The following is a 20,976-nucleotide window of genomic DNA, read 5'->3' on the forward strand; positions in this document are numbered from 1 at the left end:
CCTCCACACACAAAATCTGGTTCACACACCCATACTAACTGCACTTTTACACAACTTCCATGGATGGCCCCGTCTTCTCTATTTGTCATATATTGAAAAATTTGACTTGCATCAATTTTCCCCTCTTAAATCTTTCTCTAATGTCATTGATATACAAATTAAACGGCAGTGGCCCTAGTACTGAACTATGAAGTACTCCACTAGTCACCATCATTCTTCTAGATTCCACTCCACCATATATTACTCTCTGGTGTCTGTCCATCAGATCTCCCCCCCCCCCGCCCTCTGCAATCCATTTGTTCCAATTTTTGTAATAGTTTTCCATGTGATATTCTATCAAATGCTTTGGCATTACCATTATCCAATTCTACTGTCACTTTATTATAAAATGTGAATAATTTACTAAGACAGGACCTACCCTTTACAAAGCAATGCTGCACACTATAGAGTATTGCATCCAGTGGTGAGCTATGGAAATTTTAACAAAGAGCTTGCATCATCAAGAAAAAAAAAAAAAAAAGGAAAAAAAAAAGTCTAACCTTATAATACTTATATTGAGACTTTGTAGAGCTTCTGACAGATATGATAATTCCTGTAGGATATCAATCATTAATGCTAGCTCTTTTAAAAATTCCAAATTGAGAAGTCGGTTTAAAAAGCCCTTATATTTATCATTCGATGTAAAATGCTTGCATAAAGCTGGGTAATTTCTCCACAAAGCAAGAGCCGTTCGTAAACTGCAAGCTGCCCATTGTGGTCCAAACACACAGCCGATCTTTAAAATTTCGATACCAAGGTCTTTTGTAATCGTAATTAATTCTCGTTGATTTTTTGATGATTGATGATAAAAAGCATATAATTTATCCATGAATATTTCAAAATGATTTATTTCCTTAATGTTTTTTTATCCAATCATCTAATGCTAATTGTAATCGATGAGTTATGCAATGCCAAATCACAATGTTGGGAAATTTTTGTAGAAGTTTGATTGCAACACCTGATTTGTTTCCTAACATTTGACTAGCTCCATAAGAACAAAATGCAATGAAATGATTTTTTATATAGTTATCAGAAAATCCATATGAATTTAAAGAGAACCAGATGAACTATGGGAAGAGATTAAAGTATAATTAAATAAAGAAAAAAATATAATTAAAACAGCAGCAAAGAAGAATATTCCAACAGTTTGTAAGAAGAAGTCCAAATGGTTGTCAGTCAAAACTGCTCAGGAAAGGAGGAAAATGAAGGCCACAGGAAATTTGCAGGAAGTACGGCATTTGAATGCAGAGTTTCAATGACAAACCAGAAGAGACAAGGAAAAATACTTTAACCAGGAATGCCAATGAATAGAAGACCAAAACAAGAAAGGAAAAACAAGAGATCTTTTCAAAAAGATCAGAGAACTAACAGGGAAGTTTAGTGCCAAGGTGACAATATTGAAAAGTAAACACAAAGGATATCTTACAGAGCTGAAGACATCAAAGAAAGATGGAAAGAGTATACAGAAGCCCTTTACAGAAAGGACTCCAAAATTACTGAGAAATTTGAAGAGCAGGATTATACACAGGGGCCAGTACCACTGGAGAGTGAAGTGAGGTGGGCACTGCAACAGCTATCCAGTAAGAAAGCACCAGGAGGAGATTCAATACCCATTGAGCTGCTCAAAGCCCTGGGAGAAGAGGCAGTTAAAATTTTAACAGCTCTATGTCAGTGAATTTGAATCACAACTACATGGCCTAGGGAATGGAAAAAATCAGTTTATATACCTTTATTGAAGAAAGGCAATGCAAGAGAGTGCGAAAATTACAGAACTATAGCACTGATTTCTCATGCAAGTAAAGTCTTACTTAAGATCATTCATAAAAGACTGGAACCATTCATGAAGAGAGAAATGCCAGATGAACAGGCAGGATTTCGAAAAGGCAGAGGTCAAGAGATCAAATCACCAATGTGAGATGGATAATAGAAAGAGCACAAGAATATCACAAGAATATCTACCTTTGTTTCCTTGACTATAGCAAGGCTTTTGACTCTGTAGATCATATGAAACTATGGAATGTGTTAAGAACAATGGGAGTACCAGAGCATTTTATTATCCTTCTGAGGAATCTTTATTATGAACAAGAAGCTACTGTCCAAACAGATCTTGGAGAAACTGAGTATTTCGCAATAGGTAAAGGGATGCGACAAGGATGTATTTTATCTCTGTACCTGTTTAATTTGTACAGCGAATACATTTTAAGAATGACAGGGCTGGAGGAGTCTCCAGTTGGAATTAAAATTGGTGGAAAAAATATTAATAATTTGAGGTATGCAGATGATACCACCTTGCTAGCAGAATGCAAAGAAGATTTGAAGGAACTTATTATGAAAGTTAAAGAAGAAAGTACTAAATATGGTCTTAAACTTAACCTCAAAAAGGCAAAATTATGGCAACATGTGAACTTAATGATTTTGAAGTAGATGGGGAGAAAATGGAAGCAGTTAATAATTTTGTGTTCCTAGGATCCTGAATTGATAAAGATTGTTATTGTACCGAAGAAGTTAGGTTATTACTTGGAAAAAAAGCAATGACAAATTTAAGCAAGATCTTTAAAGATATTAGCCTCACAACAAAAATCAGAATCGTGACAGCAATGGTATTCCCTGTGGTGCTGTATGAATGTGAAAGTTGGACCCTGAGAAAGAGTGAAAGAAGGAAGATAGATGCATTTGAATTATGGGTTTGGAGATGCTTACTAAGAATATCATGGACTGCAGAGCAAACCAATAAATCAGTGATAGACAGAATAAAGCCAGATTGCTCCCTTGAAGCTATGATCATCAAACAAAAATTGTCATAATTCAGACATATTATGTGAGCAAATGAAGTCTGGAGAACATGTTGATGCTTGCTAAAGTTGATGGAAGCAGTAGAAGAGGAAGACCAAGAATTAGATGGGTGGATGGAGTTAAAGAAGCAACTGGAGTGCGCTTGGAGGTTCTGAAAGACATGGTCAGGGACAGATCGGAATGGAGACTGTATGTTTGTCGAGTTGCCAGAGTCGGAAATGACTTGATGGATCATAACAACAACAAATACATTCCACAAGATTATTAAACAAGAACAAGGGACTCCCAGATTTGAGAAAAATTTAACAAAGAGCTCGTGCGAACCCTTTATAGCTCACCACTGATTGCATCCCTATTCACCCACTGTTGTATTTTACCTTTCACTAACTTTTACAATACTTTAACAACCCCTCTCGATATTTGCATACAATGCTGAGTAGTAGCTAACTCGTGCCACCTCTCACCTGGTTTTGTTCATCTTATGTTATAATGATTCCTACACGGTTGTTTTTTTTTAGTAATGTTATAGTTCATATTTGTCTGTATTGCATTTATTTTTATGTACTTTTAACCCAGAAGAAGCCACAAGTATTAGTGGCAAAACTAGCAGGTTGCTTTATCTATGTATTTATGACCATATAAAACTCAGTTTATTTATTATTATTATACCGACACCTCCATGGAATCTGAAGACTCATCATAGGAGACCCAATCTATCCACACAATCTATCATACCCTTCTCCTTGAACCCATTAACAGAAAAAGTACTCACAAGTGACTGGTAACCCATTCCACTCATTCACCACTCTCCAAGCAAAAAATCTAGTTCACACCCCTACTAACCACACTTTTATTCAACTTCCAGGGATGACCCCCTATTTCTGGTCTCTCTAGTGAAGTGCTGAAACATTTCCCCTGCATCTATCCCATAAAACCCTTTAAGCAACTTAAATGTTTCTATCATATCCCCTCTGTTTTCTCCTATCAACCAACCTCTCCAACCCACACACCTTCAATCTATCCTCATAGGAAACATCCCACATGCCACTCACCATCTTGGTCATCTTGCCTCTGAATCCTTTCCATCACTTCCTCATCCCCAAGAAACCCATAGGACCAGACTTGAACGCAGTAATCCAGATGTGGGCATATCAAGGCCTTATAAAGAGGAATAACAATTTCCTCATATCTATTTGTTAATGTCTTCGTCAATAGCCAAGCAATCTTATGAGCTACCTTAACATCCTTAGCAATGTGTCCTCTAAACTTCAACTCTTTGTTTACCACTATCCCTAAATCTCTAGCTTCATCATTTCCTGGAGTACAGTGTTATAAACAGCTTGTAATCTGTTTATCACAAAATGCATAACATTACTTTTCTCGACATTAAACTGACACCCATTAATTTTTGCCCATACTGACAGCCTATTTAAATCTTCCTGCAAGCTCTCCGCATAGCTTTGATTAACTATTTCTCTACTAATTTTGTATCATCAGCAAAAACTGAATATTTCCTTTCAGGTAATTTCCTATATCATTTATGTACAAAATAAACAGCACTGGACCTCGTAGCACGCCACTTATCACCTGTTTTCACCTCGATTCTCTCCTTCCATATACCACTTTTTGATATCAGTACAGCAGCCTCCCTCTTATCCACTTAACCCGTGTCACATCAATTCCATTCCCATTTGTTCTAATTTGTATGATTTGTTCTAATTTATAATTCTACTTATTGGTTGAAAGTCTCTGCATCCAGTATTCTTTAGTGTGTTAACTAAATTAATTAACTATATTCTACTTTCTTTCATTATTTATTTTTTGCTCTTTATATTCTGTTTATAGTTCATTTTTATAACTGTTTCCATATACTAGACAGACAATCTTGTCTTAAAACAAAACTGTTTAAAACCTCCCTAAAATTCCTGGACCTTGTTTAATAGAAAATAGCACTCAGATTGATAAATCTGATATGTCCACATTAGTGAACTCTCTGTCTCTCTACCATACTGACAGAGAGAGATTCTTCATTAGCATTAAATCTGAGCTTGTATATACAGTTTTACTACTCCTCTCAACGTTCTTCACACTAGAATGTCATTTACTGAAAATCGTTTGCTCAGATTCACTATACTAATTACTCTTTATTCAGTCTTGCTTCATTCTCCTATGGAAAATATTTCTGTTAATATAATTTTTCCTATGCTATAATTTATATTTATTGAAGACAAATTTCAGCAGTGTTCATCAGTCTTCTTGCAACTTTTGTTCTGCTCATGGTACTGTATATTTTCAACTCATCATGACTGGGGTTGCCATAAAAATGCACATGTTATTGCTGTTGGTTGAAACTTCATGAAGTTTTCATTATTAAAGATGACTGTTTCTTATAGTGTTGTCATTGTCATCATCACTTTCCTGTTTCGTACCCTCAAAATGTGTACCAGATATACTATCATAGTAATACTCTATGTTATCCAACCTTCAGTCAACCCTTGAATGGGTTTGTGCATGTCAATCATCTCCTAGTACAGAACCATGTAACTGTATACTAACTAACTTCAAATATCCAGACAGTGAATTAATTTAATAATTAATATCCTGTTACTGTGGGAAAATTTTTAGAGTACTGTACACGATTAATGCACATTATTATTAGCTTCCTATCAATAGTTTACTCCCAAATTAATCTGTTATTTGTCAGATTGCAAGTATTGTCAGATTCATCCAAGACATGACTAACTGCATAAGTCTGCATGCAGCATTTCAGCAAACACCTATTTTGCTAACCTTTTCCTCCTTTTCTGTTTAATTGACTATGCCCACCTTAGAATAGCTTTTCACACATTCTTGCATGCTAACAATATTAAGTTCATTTCTCATATCTTCATTTTTAATATGATAATACTTCCATTCGTGACATCTGTTCACTCTTCTTATTTTTCGAGGTCCCACATCCATGATTTATAATTTTCTTTCTTACTAGTTTATTGGTTTTTGTTTTTTTTCACTATTTTCTCTCTCATCTCACTGTCTTCTCAATTTTTCTGTTCTGCAGTTTTTTTTCTTAGCCTCTTCTGATGCATGCTTGCATAAATCTCACTTAAAAATACTCAGTAGAAAAATTCTTCTGTAATTTCAACATTATTTAAATTTTTTATAGATAGGTGGTACAATCTCTCTATCAGTCATCCAGAATTAAATATTCTTACTAGGCTTTCTGAATTATTCAGTATAATCATGGTAAGACTTATATCTCATAATCTCTTAGATCTATAAGTTAAAATCGATTTCAACATTGTCTTGTATACAGCAAGTTTAGTGTTTTAATTATTTTTTCTCATATTCTATATATAAATTTATTCAGTTGACTTCCTACCATATCAGCTTTTAGCAAGAGAGTCTGAAGGAGTTCTGAAATTTCTTTTAGGGTACATTAGTAAATAGAAAGGCTAAATACCATGATGTCAGTATCTTTGAGGATCATATCTCACAATCAAGATTTGGATTGTGCAGAGTTGGTTTTTATCCATGGGAGAGAAATATGGCTTGAATCTAATAGAAGAACTTATGTGTAATGTTTTTCATAACTTATTTTAACAGTATTAACAATACTAAATGAACTATTTTATAAAATTTATGTTTATTAACTGACTTATATTTTGTGGGATTTCAAACCAGCATCTTCAGTTCACAAAGCAACATATTATAGTTTGCATGTGACAGTGAATAAGTGAAACAGTTCAAATTGTAACAGACAAAAAGATCTAAAGTCCTAATTTGGCACCCTCTAATGTTGTGAAAAAAGAAATAGTATAGCCATGTAGGAGTTGATCTTTAGATAACAGTCTCACATATTTTTTGGCATATTAATGCAACTTGTTCAGGTTAGGCAAATTCTTCATAACCATGGCTGACTCTGAAAATAATCTTTCTGACCTGTAAAGACTTCTAAATAGCTTATTGGTTTTCTTCCATCTAATACTCTGTGAAGAGTCTCTTAAGCATGGTCTGCCAGTTCTGACTTGCCATAATAATGGAAGTGAATGTATTTTTTATATTCTCCAAAGCAAATGTTAATAAATCTTCCTATCTTCCCATAGCAGGCCAAGTCACAGTTCAATTTGTATATTAATGATATTAGGATGGGTTTAACTGGGGATATGCAGCTATTTGCAGATGATGCAAAATTGTGGAGAGCAATGCAAAGTCAAGCAGATGTTATGGCCTTACAGGAGGACTTGAATAGATTGCATGGATGGGCAGGTAAGTGGAACTGAAATTTGGTAAGTAATGATGGGATGCAAAGTCTCACAAAGATGGGGGTTGTGGTCTCACAAAGGTTGAGAACCACTGCTCTGTATAACTCACTTCAGCCTACAGAACATCAATCACTATTGCCTCAATTCTTGATCTCCAAGACATCCTCCAGTGGGAGTCAGATAACCTCATCAATTTCAATGCTAGTAAAACCCAGTTCTGTCTTATTTCTCACAAAAATTCTTCCAGTATTATTTTTGATAACACTCAAATTTCCAGACAAGATGAGATTCTCTTCGTGGAATTACCCTGACATCAAACCTCTCCTGGCATAAACACATCACAGTCATTGCATCCTCGACTTCTAAAAAAACTAGGATTTCTTGTTCACTCATTACCTTTGAACAGCTGTTAACCTTATATCCACTCAGCTATTGAATAGTGTTCTCATGATTAAAGTAAGACCCCTAAGATCTCCCTTGAAATGCTTATAGAGAGCAAATAGATTCATTCATGATCCATTACTTACCAACTCACTTCTCCCACTTTTGCACAAATGTTTGGTTTCTGCAATAAATATTTCCATGGCAAATGTTCATCTGAAATAGCATCAATAATACCTCACTTAGTACTAAGCCCGTTGGAACATGTCCATCTGCTGGCCAACATCCCTTCACAGTACACCTTGAAACCCACAGAACAATGTTTTCTTCCTCCTTCATCCTTGCTTCTGCTATATTGTGGAACAGTCTTTCCTCCTGATGTTTCCCAAGGAATACAATATACTTGCTTTTAAATCAAATCTGAACAAGTTTATCCTTTCCCAACCCACTACCCATATACGGTACTCTTATACTGTAGGTTGATCAACCAACCTCTTGTGCATGGGCTCAACATAAAAAAAAAGGCTATTGCCCACTTTCTTCCCTCCTTGCAAAACTTTTCATAAAACATTTTGAAAATGTGGCTCTAAACTCTGCACTTGAAAATCTTGATCTTGATTGTGAGATTGATCAATCTTAATCAATCAATCCCAGAATATAGCTGCACCACATTGACAGTGTGTTCTGTATTTGGTCACATAGCTAGGATATTTTAGAAACATTTTTATCACACTTCAACAGCAAATACTCAAGGATCTGTTTCACCACTGAAGAGGAAAGCAGTAACTGTCTAGTTCTTTCTGGACACTCTTAGTCACCTAGCTATCTATTAGTTCCTTATCCTTTTCTAGTGGGGGTAGATTTTCTACCCACACCTAAAGGTAAATGTGTCATCTATCACACCACCATCCCTCCCGATATCATACTGCAATCATGCTGATAATAGCATATTACTACTGTTACAAATGGAGTTAGATCTATATGCTCTGAGCATGCTAGCCTGTCAACCGAAATCAGTCACTTTCAGGATACTTTTTTAGCCAAGGAGTTTGCAATTTACAAAATTAGCAGAGCTCTCTCCAAACCATCCCCCCATCCCAAAATTCATAACAGAAAAAATCCATTGCCGTTTCCATATCCAGGACACCTCAGAAAAAATTGGATGCAATCTGAAAAGGTATAACATACAAACTTTCTTTAGGCCATACTAAAAATTAGCTACCCTTATTGATTCATAAAAAAAGATCTTCTCCATTATCTAGATCATTTTAATATCTACAGTGTCCCTTGTTCCTGCAAACATACATAGTTCAAATAGACTGCTAATATCTTACTAGAAGAATAAAAACCATCCTTCCCCTGCACTACAGAGTTCTGGAATAGCACACCATACCATGGACACGGATCACCAGATCTAAGTGGAAACCTCCCTCTTCATACAGAAGAAGATATAAATCATTGAAACTATTTCTGGAATCTTCCACAGCACCACAACATTCTCGAAACTTAAATGAATTCCACTGCATCACATTACTTAAAATCTGAGAGACCATCATTTTTAAGACCTTCAGGAAGATTCTATCACTGCACCCTTAAAGGGTGCAAGTTAGGAATGCAGCAACCCTCCTTTTACAGTCAGTCTGTGTTTGCCTTCTTGCTGGTGTACCTGCATGCATGTGCTTAGTATATTTCTTTTTGTCCATGTTGATGATGCATGTGAAGAAATATTTGTTTAATAATCTAATTAGCTAAATAAATTTAGTTAGTTACTTATTATCTTTAGTCACGTGTTTTTCTCTATTAAACATCAACATGAGTAGTTGTTAGATAATAATTGTTAATCAGCTTTTAGTTAATAGTTCTTAAATAGCAGAGTGATTTATATCTTTTCCATTTCAGGTCCAAATAACCTGACATTGTTTAAAAGTGAAGAAGGATCAGAAGTTGATTTGTCAAAGCAGCTGGTGTTTTATTATGATGCCAAGGTACTGTGAATAGCCATTCATTACATTCAGTTTTCGCATGTGGTTGTTGCATATAGAATAAAAGTGTAGGGGTGGGGACATGTTTAGTTTTCTGGGATTAGCTTTTTCTTTCTTTTTTTTTTTTTTTAAAGAAATGCTGAAATATAGCTGTTTGAGAAATATTCATTTCTTAAACCTTTGACCAATCATCGACAAATGATTAATAATAGCCATGACTTATTTTTAATGATATTAAAACATCAAACGAATTATTTTATAAAAAGATGTTTTATTAACTACTTATATTTAACTGAATTTCAAATCAGCATCATCAGAGCACAACACAGCATGTATATATGACAGTGAGTAACAGAAACAATACAATTTCATGGACAAAAGATCTAAAATCCTATTTTGGCAACCTCTAATGTTGTAAAAAAAACAAAAAAAAAACACACCCATGCAGGAGTTGCTCTAACAGTCTCCCAAAATTTTGGCAAATTAATGCAACCCTTATTTCTTCAGGTGAGGGGCATAGGGGGATATTAGATTTGTGGATTTTTGGTAATCCATAAATGTGGGGTGGTTTAACATGAACCAATTTTATGTTTTGATGAATTCTTTTGGCCGGGAAGTCACTTTTTTCAATAATTTGGAGACTTTCCTTTGAGATATAGTGGGATCTTGATCTGTAATTTGGTCCATAGAACTGTTGGTACTATAATTTGGTATATGTAGAACGGTTTTACATTCCAAATTATAGATCAAGACACTATTATGTCTCAAAGGAAAAAAGTACACAAATTATTGAAAAAAGAGACTTCCTGGCCAAAAGAAATCATCAAAAAAAAAAAAAAATCAAGTTAAACCATTCCACATTTATGGATTACCAGAAATCCACAAATCTAATATCCCCCTACCTCATAGTCAGTAGCATAGATAGTCCCACATATAAACTTGCCCAACAGTTAGCCAAGTCTTTGGCCCCTTACTGGCAACTCCTCTACTTTTTTAAAAAAAATCAGTCCATTTCAAATCAGTAGTTAAAAATCATATCCTTAAAAATTCAGACATGATGGTTAGTTTTGATGTCACCTCTTTATTGACCAATGTACCACATATAGACACTCTTGATTTGATAAAGTCTAATTTTACTATGTATGCAGGTTACTTTACATGGGGAGGAAAAATCCACAAACAGATTAATGGTACTGCTATGGGTTTCCTCCTCTAGCAAGCTTTTACATGGGACACTTTGAAAACAAAGTACAGTCATACCCCGAATTACGCGGTAGGTGGGACCAACGAAAAGCGCGTAAGTGGAATTTGCATAATTCTGGTATAATTTTGCATACAAACATGCAAAATATTAGTTAATTGGGACCAATTAACTAATATTTGTAAACACAAAGGTTTAAAAAAAACCTATATTTTTTGAGAAATATAATCATAATTGTAGTTTTTTGTACATGAAAAAAAAAAGAAAGTTATTTCGATGTCATTGGTTTCATAAAATCAAATAGATTCGTCTGACAGCATAATGTCTTTTTCTTGTCACGCAAAATTTCTTCATAGCAAGCTAATGATTTTTTTATTCCTTACCTTGTGGCTACAATCCGTTCCTCGTTAGAATCTATGCCCTCCAAAATCTGTAAACCTTTCTTTTATGATTGTTCTTACTGTGGATTCCTGTAGATCAAACTTCTTTGCTAGCTCACAAATTTTTATTCCACCTTCAAAATCCTTAATAATGTTGAGTTTTGTTTCCAAAGTCAATGTTTTTCTTGCTAGCTGTAGAAGAATCAGACTTACTTCCTTTGGACGACATTATTATTTTTATGTGATAAAATTTTTATCAAGAACATAACATTAAACAATCATAAGGTTTGTAAACTATAAAAATCGTATATGAATGGAGACTGTGTGAAACACGTCAGTGTGCTTGTTCACAGCATGTGCGACACTGGCGAATGCGACCGGCGCCAGAAAGATACGACTAGTGATGAAGCGGGACGGGAATACGTACATATATGTACGTATTCCCGTACATATATGTAACTCCAGATTCGCGTAAGTCGGAGTATGACTGTACTTACCACAGTTACATACAAGCCCTTAGTGTGGTTATGCTATGTCGATGATGTGTTCGCCATTTGACCCCATGTACAAAATAACTGTTTACCATTTCTTGACACATTAGTCACCCACCTTTCAGATGGATCACTATCTTTTTTCCATTTACAGAAAGCCAACACACACAAGAAGATACCTACATAAACAATCGCATCATCATCCAGTCCAACAGTATGGCATTTTAAAAACACTTACACACAGAGCCATTTGTTCTAACGATACAGCTCTGTCCACAGAGCTTCTGTGCCATATATTCTTGGCCAATGGCTACAGTGCCCACAAAATAGATAAAATACTACTTAGCCCATTACTCCTCCCTCCCATAATACACAGGAATTTGCATAACATTACCATTTCCATTCCCTATGTCAGAGGTAAGTCAGAAAAGATAGCCAAAGTACTGATGAAACATGGCCTTTGCACCACTTTCAAACCTCATTTTAAATGAGCAACTCTGATCCATTTGCCTAAGGATAAACTTCACCTCTAGCATACCCTGGAGTGTATGAAGTTCCCTGTGACTTGGCCTACTATGGGCAGACAGGAAGATATGTTAACATCCGCCTGGAAGAACATAAAAATTACATTCGCTACTGTTATTATGGCAAGTCAGGACTGGCAGACCATGCTTTGGCCACCCCATCACACAGGATTAGATGGAAGAAAACTAATGTGCTATTTAGAAATCATTACAGATCCAAAATATTTTTTTTTTTTTTGAGTCAGAGCCATTGCTATGAAGAATTCTCCTAACCTGAACAAATACGGTTGTGTTAATTTGCAAAAAAATTGGGAGACTATTATCTTAAGAGCAACTCTCGCATAGCTGTAATTTTTTTTTTTTTTTTTTTTTTGTACAATGTTAGACTGTGGCCAAAATAGGATTTTAGATCTTTCGTCCATTACAATTGTATTGTTTCACTTACTCACTGTCATGTATACATGCTGTATTGTGCTCTGATGATGCTGATTTGAAATTCAGTGAAATATAAGCAGTTAATAAAATATCTTTTTTATAAAATAGTTCGTTTGATGTTGTTAATATCGTTAAAAACAAGTCATGAATAACCATCAACACCTAAGCTTATCTGTTAGAATGATTAATAATATGTTTCGCTGTATTGTTTTAAGAAGTTCATATGCAACAACTAATGGAATATATTTGTTTTTATGATCAGTTCATTAATAAAAAAAATATTATTATAATGTTACAAATACTATTTAAAGTATTCAAGAACACATTCAGTTGACAGCCATGACGAAAAGGCAGATAGGATTAACCACACTATCCAAGCATTTAATCAGGTTTCAAAGATGCCAAGTTACTTGGCCTTGGCAGGCTGCTCAGTCTAACATGCAAAAGAAATTGGAAAACGTAAGGGGTGTATTTCTAATGACATATTTAAGTGTTTGCAAAATATGCAGTTGAAGAATACCTAACCTGCACCTTTTCTTATTACGAATATCTTGCCTCCATTTGCATTAAAAATAAAGTGCATTTTAAGTTCTGTGTGTATGACAGTATACTTTCAAGGGTGTTGTGTGCATTTGTTTATGAGAGACATCTCCCCAAGCCCAAGTACTAATCGTATTCAGTTTTGTTTTAACTTTTCCTCTTATCCAATGTTTCTGTCAAGAAAAAATGCAGAATAATTCAGTATCCCTGTATCTTTCCCTTTCCCCGTGAAAACACACACATGCACACGTCAATATCCTTACTCTATTTGATTTCATCAGATAAGAAAAAAAATTTCAAATTGAAGGCTCGCTTCTTCTAGTGCCTTTTTTGTCCCTTTGCCAACTCAGAATATTTTGAAAAAGTGCTTTAAATTCTACCTCTCAAATTCACTATAATGCTGTACTATTTAGTTCATGTGTTTCTTCGTTTGACTTTATACTACATGTTAGAACTGCTTTTAGTGCATCCAACATCCCAGATCCATTTGACCATAGAAAAAAATTAAAAACAAAATTGTCATTAGATTACTTATTAATCTAATGTACATAAAACTATAAAAAAAAATCATTATGTTTGATATATTGAAGTAGAAAAAGCCATCAAATGCATGAAATGTGTGAAAAGCAGCAGGAATAGATGATATTAGACCAGAAATGCTGAAGTATGGAGGTATACACCCTCTGTCCAAAAAGAAACTGAACTTTTGATAGAAAATAAAACACAGGCCAATTATAATTATTCAAATCATATATTGCAATCAATATGCTCTCCCTCAGCTTCAATACAATGTTTGGCATAGTCAATTAATTCGTTAAATGAGTTTTTTTATATCGGTTTTTGGGATATTGTTGAGGGTTGTGGTTACTACCGCTTGAATGTTTTCAATGGTGTCATATTGCTTTCCTTTCATCGGCAAATGAAGTTGGGGGAAGGGAAAGAAGTCACAGGATGCTAAATCAGGTGAATATGGTGAGTAATCCAACACACAAACTTGGATTTTGCTCAAAAACTGTCTCACAATGTTCAAACGATGAGATGGTGCATTATTGTGCAAAAGTGACCAGCTGCCTGCATCACAATATTCATGCCGTACGCGATGAATTCTCGTTATCAATCGCTTCAAAACTTCGAGATAAAACTAACCATTCGCCGTTTGGTCAGGTGGAACGAATTCTTTGTGGATAATGCCCTTGGAATTGTAGAAACAAATCAGCATTTTCTTTACTTTTTACTTCTCCGAGCGACTTTTTTTCGGATGCTCCTCTTCTGGTAGTCTCCACTCAGCACTCTGGAGCTTTGTTTCGGGCTCATACTCAAAACACCACGCTTCATCACCAGTAATGATCGTTTCAAGGAAGTTTGAATCCTTATGAGTGACTTTAATGAAGTTTTTGCAGTGTTCAATTCGATGCATTTTTTGGTCGTTGGTCAACTTGTAGGGAACAAATCACAAATTCGGTTTACAAAGGACCAAACTCTCGGTTAAAATGTTGTGCACAGGTGATTTTGGAATACCCAATTCATCTTCAATCAATCTCACGGATGATTTCGGGTTTTCTTTGATGAAATCACACACTTTTTGGATGTTGACTTCACTCAGTCCAGTTTTTGGACGGCCCAGCTTTTAGTCATCTTCAAGCATCTTACGCCCACTTTGAAATCGCTTAAACCACTCGTCAACTTGAGTACAGGATAAGCATTCATCACTGTATGCTTTGAAGCATTTGATGCATTTTGGTAAAACTTTTACCAAGTTTAACACAAAAGTCAATCACAGTTCTGTGTTTGAAACTCATTTTCCGAACATTTGTCAAAACACGCTATCACTCTTGGTACTATAACTTGGCTTCTAATGAAACTAATGTCATAAACAGTTGACACAACACTAAATAACGTTACCGCTTTCAACAACAAAAAGATACAACAGGTGGGGTCCACTAGTTTCTTCTATTTTCAAAAAGTTCGGTTTCTTTTTGGACAGAGGGTGTAAAAGTCTTACAGTAAAAAATAAAGTCTTACAGAAAAAACCATCAAAGGCTTGAAATGTGGAAAGGCAACAGGAGTAGATGAAATGCTGAAGTATGAAGGTATGAAAGTCTAACAGTGGCTGCACTGCATAGTTCAGAAGGCCTGGACAGAGGGACAAATTCCCGATGATTGGAGTAGAGCTCTCATAGTACCCATATATAAAAAGGGAAATAAAACTGAATGTGAGAATTACAGAGGTATTTCCCTACTGAGTGCTCCTGGTAAGATTTATGCCAGTATACTTGATAAACGGTTGAGAAGAATTGTGAAAGAAAAGCTTGGTGAAGAACAAGCTGGATTCAGGCCAAATAGAGGCTGTCAGGATCAGATCTTCACTTTATGACAGATAGTTGAAAAATCATGGGAATATAACAAAGATCTGTGTTTAAGTGTTGTAGATCTGGAAAAGGCATATGACAAGGTGCCAATTGAGAAGCTATTCAATATGCTACAGTTATATGGTGTCAGTGGAGCATTATATCAAGCAATACATAGTCTTTATTTGAGTTGTAAGTCATCAGTTAGAATTGAAGGAAGTACAGGAAGATGGTTTAATGTTGAATCAAGGATGTACAATATCCCCTCTATTATTCATTATCTGTATGAATCACATTATGAAGGAAAGTGGTATTAAACCTAATATCAAAATTGGAGATGTTAATGTCAGCTGTTTGCTTTATGTAGATGATGTTATACTTCTAAATAAATCCGCTACAAGTCTGCAAGATTCCCTGATTAAATTGAATAGATATAGTATGAAGGTCAGCAATAACAAGACAAAGATAATGAAATAGGCAGAATCGTTGAAAATGTCAACTGCATTGTGAATGGAGAACCTGTGGAACAAGTAAAACATTTCAGCTACTTAGGTACAATTTTTAGTGAAGATGGTAAATTAAATATGGAAATTGACAACAGAAGCAACAAAGCTGGTATGGTAAGAAGTCAAATGAATAAATTTATATGAAATAATAGAGAAAATAGTCGGAACACTAAATTAGCTGTATACAAGACAAGTTTTAACTTATGGATCTGAGAGCTGGATCGGAAGTAAAACACTTGACCAAAGATTAGAGACTGCAGATATGAGAGTCCTGAGAAAGATTAGGGGCACGAACAGATGTCATCAATGGCAATATCAAATTAAAAACGAGGATATTTGGAAAGAACTTGACATTGTCAGAATCCAGGATTGCGTTAGCAGAGTTAATCTCAGGTGGTATGGTCATTTAAACAGAAATAGAGAGGAAAGATTAGCAAAACAAGTATTCTCTGCTAGGTTGGCAGGAAAAAAGACCCAGAAAAAAAAGGTGAATTGATACTGTAAAAAGTGCCTTAGATGATAGAAATATAAGATCTGATAATGTTGGAGTCTTGACAAGTAACAGACTGATTTCGAGAAAAATTGTAGATAGGAAGTTAGTAATGATGTAAATTTTTCCTGTACACCCCTTGAGGGTCTTGTAAGTTATATTAATCGACCAGAAATTCCCTAGACTATTCTACATTTGAGGTAAGGAATAAATAGTTCCTTGTGTGACTGTGTATTGTTTCACTTGCTGTTACTGTTTTTTTCTAGAAAAATTCTAATCGCTCAAGATGCTAAAAAAAGCGGAATGGTTGTTTTTTTATATATATATATATATATATATATATATATATATATATATTTGCTGTGTCTGTGATCACAAGAATACCAACCATTTCATTGTTGACAGTGGTATATCTTCATGCTGGTTCAGGATACCAGAGTGTACAGAAGATTTGAAATTAGAATTGACCATCACTTATAATTAAAGAGGATAAAAATGGATATTGTATAGATAAGCACAGTATATAAAAAAGTTTTATAAAGAACTAAAGTTAAGTAGCTTTTACAGGTAACATGTAGACTGAGTTATACAAACATATTGAAGAAAAAATGGAACACATCCATTTTTCTTCAATATGTTTGAAAATCAGAACCAAACCTTGGAGTCTCAGTGGCAGAGTCTGAAGGAAACATTGATTCTTTTAGCTTGGGAGGTATGTGGTGAAGTTTTGTGCAAGGATAGAAAAATTAGAACACCATGATGGGCACAAGAAGTTAAAAAAGGAGTCATATAAAAGAAGAAAGCATACCAAAGTTCCTAGCAAATAAGGTGAGAGATGTCCTAAAAAAATGCAGAGAAAAATGTAAGAGAGGTAAGCTAGACAAACAAAAGTCATGGGAAGACATTGGTAGAATATAGAAAATAAATATGAGGAAGGTTGCAAAATGTTCTGGAGGCTTTTGAAAAAGCTTGGAAATTGAAGAAAGAGTATCCATAAAAGTAATCAAAGAAGATAAAGGTAACATGATAACTATATCCTAGATGTCTGGAGTAATTATTTTGTAAGATTGCTAAACAAAACAAGCGGTGACAGAACAGCAGTAGAAAATTTTCAAGAGGAATGCAAAAAAAAGAGTAAATATCATTACTTGAGGTAGGAAAAAGTTATCAGAAACTTGAAATATGGGTGGAAGGGGAAACTGGAGTAATTAATATTTGACCCCCAAAATGCTTAAATATGGATGCCTAAAAGTTTTACGGTGTCTTCACTGCATAATTCAGAGGGTCTAGTCAGAAGGTCGAATTCCAGATGATTTTCTTAGAGCTCTCCTAGTCCTTATCTATAAAAAAGGGGAATAAAGCTGAATGTAAGAATTATAGATGAATTTGTCTACTAAGTGTTCCAGGTAAGATTTATGCAGGTATACTTGAAAAGAGGTTGAGAAAAATTGTCGAAGAGAAACTTGGAGAAGAACATGATGAATGGGTTCAGGACAAATAGAGACTGTCAAGATCACATTTTCACTTTACAAGAAATAGTTGAGAAATCATAGAAATATGACAAAGATCTGTACTTAAGTTTTGTAGATCTGGAAAATGCATGACAAGGTGCCCACGGTAAAGATTTTCAAGATACTACAATTATTTGGGGTAAATGGAACATTATGCACAGCATTACACACACTATATTATTTAAATTGTAAGTGAGCAGTTAGAAATGAATGAAATACAGAAAGATGGTTTGATGCAAAATCAGGGTAATACAAGGATGCACATTATCTCCACTCTTATTCATCATCTATACGGGTTGCATTATGAAAGACAGTGGCATTCAACCAGACATTAGAATCAGAGATATCAAACTTAGCTCTTTGATTAATGCAGGTGATGTATACTCCTAAACACATCTAGTGCAAGTCTCGGGGGGGGGGGGGGGGTTCTCTAACTAAATTGCATAACAGCTGTGAAAAATTTGGCATGAAAATCCAAAACTGTTGAAAATAGACAGAAAATAGAAAATTCGGCTGCATTATTAAGGGAGAACCTATAGAATAAGTAAACTATTTCAGCTATTTTACACAGTTTTTAGTGAATATGTCAGGTTAAATCTGGAAATAGACAGCAGAATAAGCAAAGCTGGTATGGTGGGTAGCCAACTGAATAAATTTATAGGGAATAAGAGAGAAATTAGCCAAAACACCAAATTAGCAATATACAAGACAGTGTTCAAGCTAATTTTAAGTTATGGATGTGAGAGATGTGTTGGAAATCAAGTATTGATTAAAGACTAGAGACCAGAGATATGAGAGTTCTGAAGCAATTTAGGGGAGTATTAAAATGAAGCTATTAGAAAGGAACTTGGCATTTGTTAGCATTCAAGAATTTGTGAGCAGATCTAATGTAAGGAGGTATGGCCACTTAGAGAGAGGAAAGTTTAGCAAAACAGGTGTTTGATGCCAAAATGGCAGTATGTGGATTGATTCATTTCAGAAGGTTCTTAGAAGTATGAAATGTTGGAGATGTTAGAAATGTTACTTAAACAGTATTGTGGTGCTGACAATTAATAGACTTATTTGGTTAAAACTGTTAGTTAATAGGTGATTAATTATAATGTGTAAACTTAATCATGCAGTGCTGTCATTGTAGCCTGAACATCTCTTGAGGGTACATACCAGGCGATTGATGATGATGAATTTGCCATATGCTAAGTTTGCAAAATTTTCAGTTCAAAGCGAAAGGAAGATTTGTTTGCATTCCCAAATGATTTTTTAAACTTGTTTTCTGGATTGTCTCCAGATTCCATACTTTAAAAAAAAAAACAGTAATGAAAGAGCGTGTATGAGTATGCAACAAAGTTGTATTTAGGTAGTTCATTTTTATATTAAATTTTCACACACACACACACACACACACACACACACACACACACACACACACACACACACTGATAATAAAAATAAAATAGTAAAAAGATATATCTCATCATGAATTTATTTAGATTTTTGTGAAATTAATCCCACGTTTCAAATCTTTTGCAAAAAAGGATCTCACCCATCCTTACCTTTAGAAACACACAAATCGTCAACAGGATCAGAATCTTTCTGTTTGCTCTGACATTTACATCCAGTTTCTCCTTTCATAAACACATAAGTACCTTCTCAGCATCTAAAACTAGGTATCTAATTCTGTTCAAGATGCAAGTTTACACACACTCAGCTTTTTTTAACTCAATACAAATTCCAAATCTATCCATATTTTCCATGCTAATATCTATCCAAATATATCCACAATCCTTCTTAACATTCTCACTTCAATCTCCATCTCACACACCCAATGTTTCAGCTATGTGTTCTACATGTACTTCCAGGGCCACTGCTCAGCCACTGACCTGGCAAATCTCATTCCTCCACTTTCTGTTAAAACAAGAGCAGCTGCTGCCCAGTATCCCTTTTCAGTGCAACTGCAAACATACAAATCTGCTCCTCTGCTTCCTCTTTTATTCTGTCTGTCTCTGTCTTCTGGGACAGCCTTTCTCATGAAGTATTATTTTCATAAAACTAGAACCTGCAACTTTTCCAAAAAAAATGGCAATAAACTTCTTTCTCAATCTTCACTTGTACCCTATGCATGGCACTGATGTGCTTATAGATTTTTTTGACCTCTGATGTATGGGGTCAATAAAAAATAAAATAAATGGAGGAGGGGGGGTGATCATGCAGTTTTAACCTGAGAGGCGGTTAACCATGTGGAATTTCAAAAAATCATAATTGTCAACTCCGATTCCACATATATCCATTCTTATTTGAAATTCTACATGCTTAACCACCTCCCAGGTTAAAACTGCATGATCACTCTCCCATTTGGAGACAGTGGTAATCTTGGTCAAGAACAAATTCCCTGATGCTGTCACCATCCAATACTCTCAAGCCCTGGCATCACATGCTGTTTCAGGTAATTATCTCTCAGTAGCTGCATAAATTCTGTTCACTCCTTCTAGTCTACATTGAAGTCTGTCATACCGATTGTTTTGTTCCCATTGAGTTAATTGATTTAGTGATGCATGTCATCTGTATCTCCATTTGATCCACATGGACTATAGTAGCAACCGATTGGATATTTTGGTGTTGGTTTTTATTTCACACCAGGTAGCTTCCAATGCACTGCCTCTCTCAACTCTAGCTTCCTGCTGAATTTTTGCATTTCTTCTGCTATCATCAGAAAAACCTTTTCCTAAGTTCTCTTCCTGAAAATACGAGGGTGGTCTGAAAAGTTCTCAGCCTAAGAATGAAAAAATGAATTTATAATTTCAAAATTATTTTTATTTTTCAACATAATTTCCCTTAAGACTAATACATTTATTCCAGCATTGCTCCAACACCATTATCCCATCCCTGTAGTGGTTCTCAGTAAGATCTACAAAATACCCCCTCTACAGCTGCAATCACGTCTTGATTCGAAGAAAAATGCTGCCCAGAGGAAGAGTTTTAGTTTTGGGAAGAGATAGAAGTCAGAGGGAGCCAAATCTGGGGAATAGGGTTGATGTTCCAACAATTCATAGTGCAGATCCCTTAATTTTCCCATTGCCAAAACACTTTTGTGGGCAG

General features: G+C 35.0%; 1 protein-coding gene across 1 annotated transcript in view; it reads left to right on the forward strand.

The window, feature by feature from the left end:
- LOC150109672 (neurobeachin-like protein 1) overlaps nucleotides 1-20,976 on the forward strand; it is a 1,254,229-nt gene that overhangs the window by 469,384 nt on the left and 763,869 nt on the right. Inside the window, exon 20 of the mRNA XM_090413954.1 lies at nucleotides 9,375-9,460. Coding sequence (XP_090270080.1) covers nucleotides 9,375-9,460 — 86 coding nt within the window. The remainder of the gene's footprint in view (nucleotides 1-9,374; nucleotides 9,461-20,976) is intronic.

This window comes from Typopeltis vanoorti, chromosome 2, assembly GCF_054136105.1.
Source record: "Typopeltis vanoorti isolate ZY-2024b chromosome 2, IOZ_Tvanoo_1.0, whole genome shotgun sequence".
In the NCBI taxonomy this organism is placed as follows: domain Eukaryota; kingdom Metazoa; phylum Arthropoda; class Arachnida; order Uropygi; family Thelyphonidae; genus Typopeltis; species Typopeltis vanoorti.